The 14,084-nt window shown below is 37.7% G+C and overlaps 1 protein-coding gene across 2 annotated transcripts; it reads left to right on the forward strand.

Annotated features, from left to right (window-relative positions):
- Positions 1 to 212: 212 nt before the first annotated feature.
- Positions 213 to 13,766, forward strand: samsn1a (SAM domain, SH3 domain and nuclear localisation signals 1a). Of its 2 annotated transcripts, none has more exons than XM_060897755.1 (8): positions 213 to 438; positions 1,608 to 1,676; positions 1,895 to 2,020; positions 3,687 to 3,804; positions 3,911 to 4,062; positions 4,215 to 4,451; positions 8,547 to 8,697; positions 13,342 to 13,766. In XM_060897755.1, the coding sequence occupies exons 1-8, from the start codon at positions 382 to 384 to the stop codon at positions 13,497 to 13,499; spliced, it is 1,068 nt and encodes a 355-aa protein (XP_060753738.1). In that variant the 5' UTR covers positions 213 to 381; the 3' UTR covers positions 13,500 to 13,766. The 2 variants fall into 2 exon arrangements, with proteins under 2 accessions (XP_060753738.1, XP_060753739.1); XM_060897756.1 differs by having other exon boundaries at positions 1,898 to 2,020.
- The last annotated feature ends 318 nt before the right edge of the window (positions 13,767 to 14,084 follow it).

Genomic DNA, 14,084 nt, shown 5'->3' on the forward strand with positions numbered 1-14,084 from the left:
ATTAATCTGGATCATTTTAATTATAATCACAACAGTAACTTTTGTGGAAAGTTTCTTTTTCGTTTTTTTTTTTTGTCGTCACACATGTGCATATTTGCTTCATGTAAGTAAGTTCCTTGAAATGACTGGGAACTGGTTATCACCCAGACCACAAATGCAAACTCAAGCATTTTTTTTCCTCCGAAACTGCTTTGATAACAGACAGAACACATATTGTGCCACATCCTGTGTGATCTGAGGAAGTCAGAAAGCAAGACTCATCTGAAGAACCACTGCAGTTAGCACTTTAGATTCAAAGGTCAAGAAGACGAGCTGGGATTTAAAAAAAATAAATAATAAGAATAAGAATAAGAATACAATTGTAAGAAAAAAAGTAAGGCCATGCTTCAAAGGGCAGCTTCAAATGTCTCCGATAAACCTAAAAACATGAAACCTAAGGTAAGGCATCATTATTCACCATTGGTGTGATGAAAGAAAATAAAACATTATTACGTGTGTTATATTGTATGATATTATGTATTACTTTAATGTAGATAAATGTGAAATTAATGTTACTGTTGAAATATTTATAACACAGAAAAAGATTGACTTTATTTGGGTCAGAAACACTAATGTGACATGCCTTCTGTTCTGAGCCATGTGTCCAGGATTTAGAGAAGATTTCATGGATTTTGTGGATTAACGATGGTTTTCGTAACTCTGATCATTTGCTCGGGTGACAGAGTCAAAGGCTTTGTGTGCTTTTATCAAATTCGAAACCTGACACTAAACCTTCATTTTTGATGTTATTTCAACCCATTATCAGCAAACAGCAATTATAGGGATCCGATCATATTTCACTGATATGAGCAAACAAACAAACAAAAAAGTGTTGGAAATTTATTCCAGTATAGAAGACATTATATAATACATAAATGAACAATCCAGCTTGAGAAATCTGTGTAAATTGATATAGATTTGATGGTTAATTATTTCCAAATAGAATGATATCAGCAAGCAGCAATTATAGGGGTCTGAGAATAATTGTTTGTGAACATTAGAGGCATTTACGGTATCAGACGCTCTTATCCAGAGCGACGTACAACATACCCAGAGCAGCCTGGGGAGCAGTTGGGGGTTCGGTGCCTTGCTCAAGGGCACTTCAGCCATTCCTGCTGGTCCAGGGAATCGAACCAGCAACCTTTTGGTCCCAAAGCTGCATCTCTAACCTTTAGGTCATGGCTTCCCCGTGTAACTGCTGAGTAACTGCTGTAACTTCAAAATGATTGGCGTTTTGGACAATTCAGCAAACATGTATTTACCAACACATCTATTCCAGATGGACGTACAGATGTGAACGCTACAGTTTCAGAAATACCGTACAGGCATTTTTATTCAGACTACCTTACTGAACAAGTTGTCGAGTAACAGATGGGTAAAACGTGTCTCGGTTTTTGCAGATGTGATCAAAACTGTGTTGTAAAAGCAAATATATGGCATTTATAGAAGCAAACAAACAGCATGTAATGCTTGGACACTGAATTATTATAATGCATTGCTAGTGAATGTATTTGCATGGTGTGTGTGTGGTTAACATGTTCAACATAAATCTTTTTGCCCTCGTACAGAGAGCCACCAGTTTTGGAAAATTTGAGAGCTTCATGCATCCAAGGCTTGAGGAAGATGGAACAGCTCTGGTATGAAATTTTTGATTTACATTTTGATAAATAACTCCCCGGGCTTTGGTGCGGTGGGTGGGGGATAGAGATACTAAATTTAGGCCAAGACACGGTGCAATTCTATGCTGCGAATGATTAAGTGGGATGTTGCTCCAAGTTCTGAGCTTACTCAGCACTTGGCAGCAGACGAAAGCCTGTATATCGATGTCAATATTCATTATGCTGTGTGTTTGGAGCAGGCTGAGGGTGAGTCAGGAGTGCAGAGGAAAGACAAGCAGCACAGTTTGGGGAAAAAGATGAAGGCAATCGCACTGACTATGAGGAGAGGCAAGAAACAGATCAAGTCCTGTTCTGAGGACGTGGTGAGTCACAGGGAACCACACGTGAGATTTCAACACCGAGTAAATGACAGGAACCTTCCCCATGATGTCAGAGGACATGGTTAGCTTCCTGGAGCGGAATTACAAAACTGTGGTTTGATTCCGAAAACGAAATCCTGTAATTATACAAATGGTTCAAGGCACAGCTTGAATTTCCCTTTCAAGATTGGTCTAATCAAACACTTTCCTTTTTGTTTTTGTGATATTAACCTCATATGGCAATTAGAAATGGAAATCTGAATGGATTTTATGATTCGGCTTGATTTACCTTCTACATATCCACCCCTTTCTCCAAAGAACATGAAGTCTACAGTATTGGTTGGCATTATGTGACATAATGATGTACAATATATGAATAAAAAATGTAGCTTTATAACAATTGAGATTTTTTTTGTTTTTATATATATATATTTTTTTTGAGTATATTATATATTATATCATTATACTGTAATCCGATTATTTTATTATGCAAGAACAATTGAATTTTTTTTGTTTTTTTTTATAGTTTGTTTTTTTTAATTGGGATATATTATATTATTATAGTGTAATCCAATTAGTTGTATTTTATTATACAAGAACAATTATGATTTTTTTTTGTTTTATATATATATATATATATATATATATATATATATATATATATATATATATATATTTTTTTTTTTTTTTATTTTGGGATATATTATATATTATATCATTATACTGTAATCTGATTAGTTGTATTTTATTATGCAAGAACAATTGCAATTTTTTTATTTTGGGATATATTATATATTATTATACTGTAATCCCATTAGTTGCATTTTAATAAGCAAGCACAACTGCTGTTTATTTTTAATTTTTTTTGTTTAGGTTTATATATATATATATATATATATATATATATATATATATATATATATATATATATATATACACAAAAAGATAAACCTTATTTACATTGGCGCTGTCTTTAGTTAAAGGAATTATGTATAAAAATATAGATTTTACAAAAAAATTCAAATAAAAATTAACAAAGATTAATAATAATTATAATGAAACAATAAGAAACTACATTAAACAATTCTGCATAGCATCAGATGAAATAATATCGAAGGTCAGATTAGTGCCAATACTTAAATACATACAAAATATACAGACTAATAATTAACTTTAGACCAGTAATTATTAGTAAAAGCCCTCACAGAAAAAGATTCCTTGATACCGTCATCAAGACTATTAAACAATTTGGCAGCAGAAAAGGAAAAAGAACGAAGGCCAGATTTAGAAGTAACTTTTGACATATGAATATTATTTCTAGATCTAGTGTTATAATTATGTACTTCTGAATTCAAGCAAAAAATATTAGACAAATATGACGGGCAAAAGCCATTTAAGCATTTAAATACAATCAAACACTTATGAAAATTCTACCTGGTGGTTAAACGAACCCAACCAAGACTTCTAAATAATGTTTAAGACACATTCATAGCTGATTAATTGGTACTTTGATCTTTTTTTTTTTTTAATACAGTATAACATTCATAAATACAGTGTATTTGAACATGAATATTTATTTTCTTGGCTGTGATTTTTGTTCATTATTTTTTTTATATTACTGTTCCACCTTTAACTGCTTTAAATAATCTTTTCTGATTCATTTCTGCAGGGTGACGACACAGACAGGGAACCAGAAGGAGGTACAGAAAGCAGTTCTCAGTTGGGGAAAACTCCAAACCACTCGAATAACTCGTTAGAAAGTCTCTCTATTGGACAGAGCTCTTCCAGTAAATACTCACACATTTGAAAAAACAAAAACAAAAAACACTGATTAAAACCATAAGAGTTGAACAACACACTCATACTGTCGTTCATCCTTCCTGTCTCACTCAGGTGCCATGACCAGCAGCTTGGACGTGTCCGGTAACAGAGACAGCCTGAGGTTGGACGAGGACGCGTCCTACACAGGGCCGTTTTGTGGACGAGCCCGAGTGCATACAGACTTCGTCCCCAGTCCGTATGACACGGACTTGCTCAAGCTCAAGGTCAGCCCGCCATCTGCTTTATGTACTTTTCACATCATCATCATCATCATTGTGCATCTGACTCTGTAACTTGGCATCACAAGGAAATATTTACTTATCACCATCTAAATATTTGCAAACTTTGACAGTCAACGTGTTTACATTCCTCTCAGGTCGGCGATATTATCAATATCATAAGCAAACCCCCGATGGGAATATGGACAGGCATGCTGAACAACAAAGTAGGAAATTTCAAGTTTATCTACGTGGAGGTGCTACTTGAGAAAGAAAAAGATGAAGAGGAAGAAAAAGAGGAAGAGGAAGATGCTCTTAAGATCAGACCTCAGAGACTGTCCAAAAGACCTCGACCCAAAACACTGCTGGAGTTACTGGAGAGGTTGCATTTGGAGGTAAACATCTCAAACACATGATGAGCTTCATCCACCGGTGCCAGATAAAGGTTTCAGACATCAATCCAAGCCAAGTGTATAGGATTTGTTAATGCATATAAAATAAAAATAGATGACTTTTTTTTAAAAACTATTTTTAAAATGTGAACTGTCAAGCCTCACAGCTATGAAAGGAATAAAAATGCTGTCATACTGTTCGAGGAAAATAATCAACAATGAGGTGGTGTGATGAAGCAGAGTGATTGCTACCTTCCTGAAATTGATCATTTTCTACAAATAATATATAAACTTAGGCATTCGCTCAAAGCAGAGCTCCCGATGAGTGTAAAATGTGTTAGTAAATAATCCTCCATTATTATTTTTTTTAAAGCAAATTAAAAATAAGCCCTGGATAAAAATCCATCTATTTTATGTAAATAAGCATTGAGATTTTGTTGTCTGGTGGTCAATTGTTTATAAGATACGTTGCCTTGCACTTACGGTTGGGTTCCTGTATTGGTACACGGACGTTGTTCGTATGTACGGTCATCATACGGTCACAAACACCGTCAAAAATCAGGTTGATGCATCACCGTATTCTCTTAAAGGTTCTGACTGCAAAGTTGAAATCTGGGTAAAAATATTCTATTTCTATCGCTGTAGGAGTTTCGAGATGTTTCGCTGCTGCACACACACACCGTGTATCCTGTGTGTAAATGTTCTGACTAGATAAAAAGCGTCCCGCATTTTACAATTCCAGAGATCGCCGAAGCAAGTGAGCAACAATATATCACATGACCACCGGGGGGGGGGGGTTTGACCTACTTTTAATCAAAACAAGTCAGTTTAGGCAAACATGCCGGACTCGGCTCTCCCGCCAGCGGAAAACAAAAAGAAAGTTGCCGAGTCAGTGCAGCTACAAGATAGAGCAAGGTTATTACTCTGACGTGTCATTTTTCTGGACAGATAACTAAATCATTCTAGCTAGTGCTTAGCTATCTTAGCCTTAGGGTGTTTTCACACTTGGTCCCTTTCAGCCATCTAACCGAACTCAGATCGATGACTCAGCATTTTTTGCGCATGTGTGAACACTCCAACCGTACCCAGACCCCTTTAAAGCAAACCGAACTGAGACCACCTCAGGAGGTGGTCTCAGTACGGTTCGCTAAAAATCAACGGTACGGTTCGCCTAATCTGCGCATTGTGAACAAAAAGCGCACCGGGTTTACTTCGCCTTTTTCACTGTAGTTTAACCTTCTTCGTTTGCCGTAGTTGGTCACGTGACTGTAGCAGGGAAACTCAACTTCCTTTTGCAACTTACCACAGCCGCTTTACAGTTCTCTGAACTTACTGACTGATGAGTCGGCCACAATAATATAACTATATAAAAAAAAAATATATATATATATATATATATATGTGTGTGTGTGTGTGTGTGTTTATATTTGTATATATATATATATATATATATATATATATATGTTTATATTTATATATATATTTATATATATAAATATATATATAAATATATATAATATAATAAATTTATTTTCCTTAATCCGCACTATTTTGATCAAAGAATACAGCAGGGCAAGCATGGCAGCAGACATTTTGATTCAAGAGAAAATTACCCAGAATTCCGTGCACTGGGGGTCTGAGGGCTCTAGAGGACCTGGTGTGAACAGAAAGAGGACTGAGGCCCCATCAAAGCTTAACTGGACCAGAAAGAGAACCCAGTCCTCTTTGTAATAAATTCACAGTGTGAACACAAAAAGAACTGAGTTCTTTTTCTGTTGGTCCACTTTTTGGTCCACTTAAAGAGGACTGAGTCTGGTTCCTTTAAAGGGGACCAGGTGTGAAAACACCCTTAGAATGCATGGGCTCGACTCCACGGTAGCAAGTATGGAGTTACACACCTAATGTTTTGATCTTACAGAGAAAGAAACGAGAACACAAAAGCCGGAACAGACAAAAGCTATAAATATTCATCTTTTGTTTCACAGATCTATTCGCGAACGTCAACCACAAATTACATCCCTGTGACTCAAAACTCTCCAAAGTCGACGCAGAGTCACGATGATTTCCCACACGTCGCCATCTTGGTGTGACGCAGTTTCAAAGTTATCCTAATTAGTTAAAGCTCCTCCCTTGCGTTCGTCTGTTTCCTGTTTCCATAGGGCCGTACTCATACTGTTTACCTCAAGAAGGAGGAAAACGGTCACAAAATGGAGAAAACCGACCCTCGGGACATCAAAATGATCACATCTTGTTCACATGATATTGTTCTTGCGAGACAAAGGAAAATGCCGTGCATAATAAAAAAATTGAAAATTTCAGCTGACTTTGGAGTCAGTACCTTTAATTACGAAGCTTTGCGCCGCTAATAACAGTACATCCTAAAGTCCTTTATTCCTCTTGTATGACAGCAATTTGCCTGGGACGACCATTTTAAGTTTAATAATCAACAACACATCATGCTTTGTATTAATTTATAGTTACTGTTAATGTTTTCGAAGATCCGTAAAATGAGTTACATCCTGTTATTACGATTAACAGGAAATAAAATCTAAAACGCAACATCCTGTGTCATGAAAACTTTCCTGTGTCAGAAGTTACAGATTTACCGCTGGCTGTTACAAAGCACTGACACTACAGTAGAGACTCCTATCAGTGTGAAATATTTTTTTTTCCAGAAAAGATATATACACTTGTTCAATCAGTGTTAAATAACACTTTTTTTCATGTTGCTGTTGTTAGAATTAATGGAGATCCAATCTAGAAATGATAGCATAGTGATACAGAAGCAAAGGATTAATAGAAGTCCAAGCTGCCGTTAGACTACGGTCACACTACAGCTCGCGATGCTTTGCGATGGATTATTGATGTACGGTAAATGAGGCATTTGGTGGCGATGTGTACTTCGTACAGCAGGCAAACACTTGATGATGTTCTTTTGAGGAAACCTGGCGTTGTGCCTAGGAGGCATGCTTGAGGGTTTTGTATGAAAATGATCGCCGATGCCTTGCTCAAGAGATTTCAACAATGAGTGATGTCAGCGCCAACCAATCAGCAATTATCACAAGTCTATATCGCCAAACATCTCATCTCATCTCATTATCTGTAGCTGCTTTATCCTGTTCTACAGGGTCGCAGGCAAGCTGGAGTCTATCCCAGCTGACTACAGGCGAAAGGCGGGGTACACCCTGGACAAGTCGCCAGGTCATCACAGGGCTGACATATAGACACAGACAACCATTCACACTCACATTCACACCTACAGTCAATTTAGAGTTACCAGTTAACCTAACCTGCATGTCTTTGGACTGTGGGGGAAACCGGAGCACCCGGAGGAAACCCACGCGGACACGGGGAGAACATGCAAACTCCACACAGAAAGGCCCTCGCCGGCCACGGGGCTCGAACCCGGACCTTCTTGCTGTGAGGTGACAGTGCTAACCACTATATCACCAAACATTTGCCGAATATTCATGAATCCTTCACCCAACCAATTACGAACCTCAACGAAGGCTCGCCGAATGTACTGTAAATGCAATTTAAGTCTCAGTGAAGATCTATACCACCAAGGAACCAGCAAGGAACCAGCAAGCATTGGGGATATGGATTCAAGACAAATACATTTCAAGAGGCTTGACGAAGGTTCCCTGAGCTTCGCGAAGTATTCCCAAACCCATCTGTGAAGACTCACTGCTTAGTTTGCTGACAAAAACATTGCCACCAAATGTCAGTGCATGCATTGAAATCTTTTGTGGCACTCATGAGGTGGAGACACACCAAAAAACAACTCACGAAGCATGGAGAACATTCACCATGCATCACACGATTGGTGGCTACCAATTTTTCATCGCCAAGTATTCACGAGCTGTAGTGTGACCGTAGCTTTATAGAAAATTAATCAACACTTTCGGACCAATCAGAATCCAGTATTGCACGATACTTCTCAATGCTAGCCATGATTTTGTTTAGTTCAATGAAATGTTTGAGAAGATCAGGTTCTGAGCCTTGATCTTTCACAACATCATTCTGACTCACTCACTCACTCGCTCACACCCACACACGCTCACGTTTCTAACTTTTCTACCACCTTGAACCCCGCAGGAATACGCCTCGACGCTGCTTTTGAATGGCTACCAGTCAGTGGATGACCTGAAGCACTTGAAAGACCAGCATCTGATTGAGCTGAACGTCACAGATCCTGAGCACAGACGCAAACTACTCGCCGCCTCAGAGGTCATCTATGACATGGGCCGTGAGTATCAAAGCTGACATTCCTGCAAAAGAAAAGAAAAAAATCTGAATCCGAGTTTATCTCCAGCCCAAAGCGGGATCTGATCCGACTCGTCATATCGGCTGTGTGACGGATTTGGGTTGGAAGTGAATTCTGTACAAAAGGTTTACATCCAGGAACAGAGTTTATAATCAATGATAATAATCGTCTCCTTTCTGAAGAAATGAAATAATGAAGATCAGATTAATCAGAGTTTAGGTCGAATCAAGGATTTTTTGTTTTAATTTGAGGCATTTTTGTATTATTCCTAAATATCTACAAACCACAGCTTGAGTGAAAATTCTGTCTATTCTGTAAATATATTATGTAATAATTGCAGAAGGACATTCTTCTGTCTCTATAACTTACAGCATATTTTCACTAGTCATCAATATTCATAAGGCAGAGCTCCCGATAGTCATTAATATTCATTAGATCAGTAAAGAGAGAAGTGTTTTACACATTAATACAAGAATCCTATTTGAAATCAGTGTTTTGGAACTAACAAGCTGTGTCTATTATAATAAAGTATTAAACAGTCATGAAAAGAGCGAGCTGTTTGCTGATTAGCTGCCATAATGACGTATTCAAACGATAACGTAATGATACTTTATAATGCAGTGAAAATGCACTATTTTATAAGGGTTTAATATATATAGGATATTACACGGTGGCGCAAATATATGAAGTTTATCTTCGAGTCGTGAACGTATTCATATATTTTTCAACACGAGAAGATAAACTTCATATATTCGCGCCACCGTGTAATGTTCTTTATATTATACGGACGCATCCACAAAAAATATATATGCAAGTTAATCAAAAGAATTTTAATTTTGAACTGGTTTGCCATTTTAGCAACGCACATCTAGTCAGCAGGAAAACACTGGGATTGACGTCATCGGAGTGAAATATCAGGAATTATTATGCATACAGGACACTTTTTCGATGGAATAAAAACGTGTTCTATTCCCTTCTAGCGGGTTTCATTCATTTGGTTTGATAGCATGCAATATTGTTAGCATATCGCTTATCCTACGTGTATTACATCACTCTACCTAATGGAGAATGAGCGTCGAATATGGTTTACGATATTGCATGGTTGTCAAGACAACGTGACGTCACACGGTGGAGATGTAAAACTTCTGCGCTAGCGAGCGACTGGGACAATTTGTGAACAAACATGGCCGCCAGGTTCGCTTCATTAAATACAGAAGATTTTGAGAGAATTTTGAAAGAGAACGATGCATTGAATGCCCGAAAGGAATGTATAATAATAATAATAATAATAATAATAATAATAATAATAATATTGGCTAGCTTTTTTTTCATGGTATATCAGATATATTCCATTCAGCGACTTGTCTTCGACTCGTTCAGTAATCATGCTAGCTGAATGGAATATATCTGATATACCATGGAAAAAAAGCCAGCCAATATTATTTAAATATGTCACTCAAATCCGTGATGTACACTACCGTTCAAAAGTTTGGGGTCACCCAGACAATTTTGTGTTTTCCATGAAAAGTCACACTTTTATTTACCACCATAAGTTGTAAAATGAATAGAAAATATAGTCGAGACATTTTTCTGGCCATTTTGAGCATTTAATCGACCCCACAAATGTGATGCTCCAGAAACTCAATCTGCTCAAAGGAAGGTCAGTTTTATAGCTTCTCTAAAGAGCTCAACTGTTTTCAGCTGTGCTAACATGATTGTACAAGGGTTTTCTAATCATCCATTAGCCTTCTGAGGCAATGAGCAAACACATTGTACCATTAGAACACTGGAGTGAGAGTTGCTGGAAATGGGCCTCTATACACCTATGGAGATATTGCACCAAAAACCAGACATTTGCAGCTAGAATAATCATTTACCACATTAGCAATGTATAGAGTGGATTTCTGATTAGTTTAAAGTGATCTTCATTGAAAAGAACAGTGCTTTTCTTTCAAAAATAAGGAAATTTCAAAGTGACCCCAAACTTTTGAACGGTAGTGTACTTCGTATGAAAAATTCAAGTTTTTCAACACGAGAAGATAAACTTCATATCTTCAAGCCAGCGTGTGATTTTCTTTTTATTATATCGAAACATTCACAAACAAAAAGTCCCCAGATTTATCAAAACAACTCATTCATCGATTTCCTCACGAGTGACTTATAGAGATTTATGTCACGGTTTTGGTTCTCCAGGGCCCGGATGGAGATCATATGAAAAATACGAGTGGTGTATTTCCCAGTAAAACCCTCGGGTCAATATAATATTATAAGATAAAAAAATCACACTCTGTTTAAATTCAGATTCCATCAAATATATAAAAATGTTTAATATTATTTGTCATGAAAGTCTATATTATGCTTTATTCATTTTACCTCGGAAGTAGGAAATCCGAGCTTGGGATGATGTCAGGTACAAAAGTGTGGAAAAAACATGGACACCTGGATGTTAGCAACAGGCTAGCTAGCTAGCTGTGATGAGTGATGTATATTCTCTTTGTCAAAACGGTGAAGTGTAGCATCTGTGTTATAGATTTAACAAGTGGATATGTGTGTGGATGTTGATGGATCGAAAGTAAATATTAAATATTAAAGGGAAGAAGTGTGACTGTGTTTACTCCTGATCCTTGATGTTGATTTGATGTCACTTCCTGAACTCAGGGGTTGAAGAGACCGTCCTGAGTTCATCAGATTTCTTTGGTTTTTCCTAGTTGGAGGTTGTGAATTACGAGTTACAACTTTGAAAACAAATGTGTGTCCTTGGTGTTGTTGCTGTTGTGTTTAGTGTTAGTGTACAGAATATGTACGTTTATTCCAGACAGATATCATGTAGCTGATCTGCCAAGTTTCCCAAAAGCATCATCGCACAAAGATCATCGTTAAAGGATATGGGACATGGATTTTTTTCTGGGTATAATTATGTATAAAGGACATAAGAAATGCCATCTAAATCACTGCAGGGCGTCAAAAATGTGAAAATCATCACATTATTCAACTTTTTTATACATCAGCGTAAAACAATGACTCGTTAATTAGCTAGGTGGTCACGTGACCCGTGACGTCACAAAAACTTTCCAAGGAGCCAGCACTTGGGAATCTAATGTAAACAGGTTACCGAAATGGACACCATCGACAGTGATATTCCCGATGTTTCACAGAGATGTGAAGTTAGACCCTATCAGTTCGAACCGATAGCTGGAAATTCACATGAACATGGATCTTGTCTTTACTCTGACGGGTCAGATGATTCTGAGAGTGAGAGTTCATTCAGCCCTCATGAAACTGAAAGCGGTCGGCTCGATAACACTTCCTGGTAAGTTAAAAACAATTCTGCTCAAAGGCTAATGATCTGTTGAAAGAAGTATTATTTTTGTATCATACATTGAAAGTTCATCATAGATCTAGCTAAAGTCCGTTGCAAGCTAGTTTTTTTTTGCTGATATTTTTCGAGATTGATTGAGATACAATGCTTCCAGAGTCCAAGATGAAAACATTCAAAATGGCGAAACGAGTCAGAATTATGATAATTAATAATTGATACACCCAAAATTATAATACTAATCCTTACCGCATGAGGCCCATGGTAAAACCACACTTCCAGGAGGGGCTGCCGTCTGCCTCCCAAGCCAGCCGAGAGCGCTCCTCGTCGGGCACAGCCAGGCGGGCGAATGCCCTGGTCCGTCCGCCCTGTCTAAAAAAATGGTACAACTCCGAGTGAAGGTATCAATGCGCTGTCGAAGCGCGCAGAAGGTGTTAGTACGCCTGTCATTATAGTGCGGACTTTCCATAGCATAGAAAATCGCCACATTTCAATTTGTGTAACTGAACTTTGTTTCATGTCACTGGTCATATAAACCTATGTAAACAGGAAAAACGTGGAAGAGTTTGGTCGCATCTAACTACAGCCCCAAAAAATACCATTGGCCATGCTGAGCCTAGCTACATTGCTAACAGGAGTGACAGCGCGTCTGACTGACTGGGAGGTCGCAATACACCATGATGTTCAATGTACGTTAAACACTCTAAAAACGAAACAATTTTCTTGTCATCCAAGACACAAAAACTATTTTGTCGCATTCGTCATCATCACGATTCACACTTCTCCATATTCATCTACCCGCTTGTGCTGTACCCGAAAGTTTTTGTGACGTATGATCACGTGACAGCGGCTCTTCCGGTTGTAAAATATGCATATCGGAGCTCGAGCAGAAATGCCATATCATCATCACGAATATAACGATTTTGCTGAATTTAATAGACAATTTTGCATTTGTTGATGCAATTATTTCATATTTTATATGGAAAGAAACTGATATAGCGTGCTTTTATGTTTCATGTCCCATGTCCTTTAAATGGTAGAGCGAGCAGCACAATGAACACTGTCTTTCCTAGTTAAGATGCTCTTAGCGTTAAGAGGCTTTTGGGAAACCCGCCATTGTTCTTGTTCTGATCTGTGCACACACTTTAATAACCAGTGACAGATCCGGTCATTTCATTACCATTAACTCCATTTGGGTCAGGTCCATTCGGCCAAACCTTCTGCTCAGTTTGCTTGACTGAGACGTAATTAAGCAGCAGGAGTAAGAAGGAGATCCACACACTCTAACCTCTATCTGCTGTGACCCTCAGGGGGCGAGCTGGACGAGGACGAGACGAAGGGTGAGGAGGACGACGAGGACAAGGACGAGGACGATGACGAGGAGGCGAGTGACTGTCCTCGGGACTCGGGCTGTTTCATCCCAAAGGAGTGTCCAGACGCTAGCAGAGAGGATTCCGACATTCACTAACGTCTCTTTTCTCTGAATTGAGCTATAACGATTTACAACTACTCACAATTTCAAATATTTAGATGTTTTTGTGTCAATAGGTCTAGAGTTTACGATGTTAAAATATCTGCTGAGTTTTGTATTTGTACAGGATGTACTCATTTCTGTTTCTGTTGGTCTCTGTTACTACTATTAATATCAACCTACTGTGTGTGTGTGTTTGTGTGTGTATATATTTCTACTTTTTAATACACTGTAAGAGTTAATAAATTATTTGTTTGACATTAAGTTTGTCATAATTTCCCATTTCCAGCCTCTAACCGGGTCAGTGTTGGAGGTCAGATGGATTTTCTGTTTTTTAAACAATGATATTTTTCTCACTTCAAATATTATTAGACTATTGAAGCATTATTATTATTATTATTATTATTATTATTATTATTATTATTATAAATTGAACAGAGATTTAAAATCCAAAATGGTGGAAACCAGTGAATTCAATCTGGCGCCAGTCTCATGTTTGATCATCATGAGCGCCCCCTGCTGCCTGAGATACAAACTGCATCTGCAATGAAGCTCTGGTTATGTGTGCCTTGAGTTACCTTT

Source organism: Neoarius graeffei, chromosome 17 (genome assembly GCF_027579695.1).
Source record: "Neoarius graeffei isolate fNeoGra1 chromosome 17, fNeoGra1.pri, whole genome shotgun sequence".
In the NCBI taxonomy this organism is placed as follows: domain Eukaryota; kingdom Metazoa; phylum Chordata; class Actinopteri; order Siluriformes; family Ariidae; genus Neoarius; species Neoarius graeffei.

What these genes read in the sequence shown, in the direction of transcription:
- samsn1a (XM_060897755.1), top strand. Translation starts at nt 382, where the DNA reads ATGCTTCAAAGGGCAGCTTCAAATGTCTCCGATAAACCTAAAAACATG. An exon ending in AGTCCTGTTCTGAGGACGTG is followed by an intron (nt 2,021 to 3,686) that starts GTGAGTCACAGG and finishes TCATTTCTGCAG; the next exon opens with GGTGACGACACAGACAGGGA. An exon ending in CGGACTTGCTCAAGCTCAAG is followed by an intron (nt 4,063 to 4,214) that starts GTCAGCCCGCCA and finishes CATTCCTCTCAG; the next exon opens with GTCGGCGATATTATCAATAT.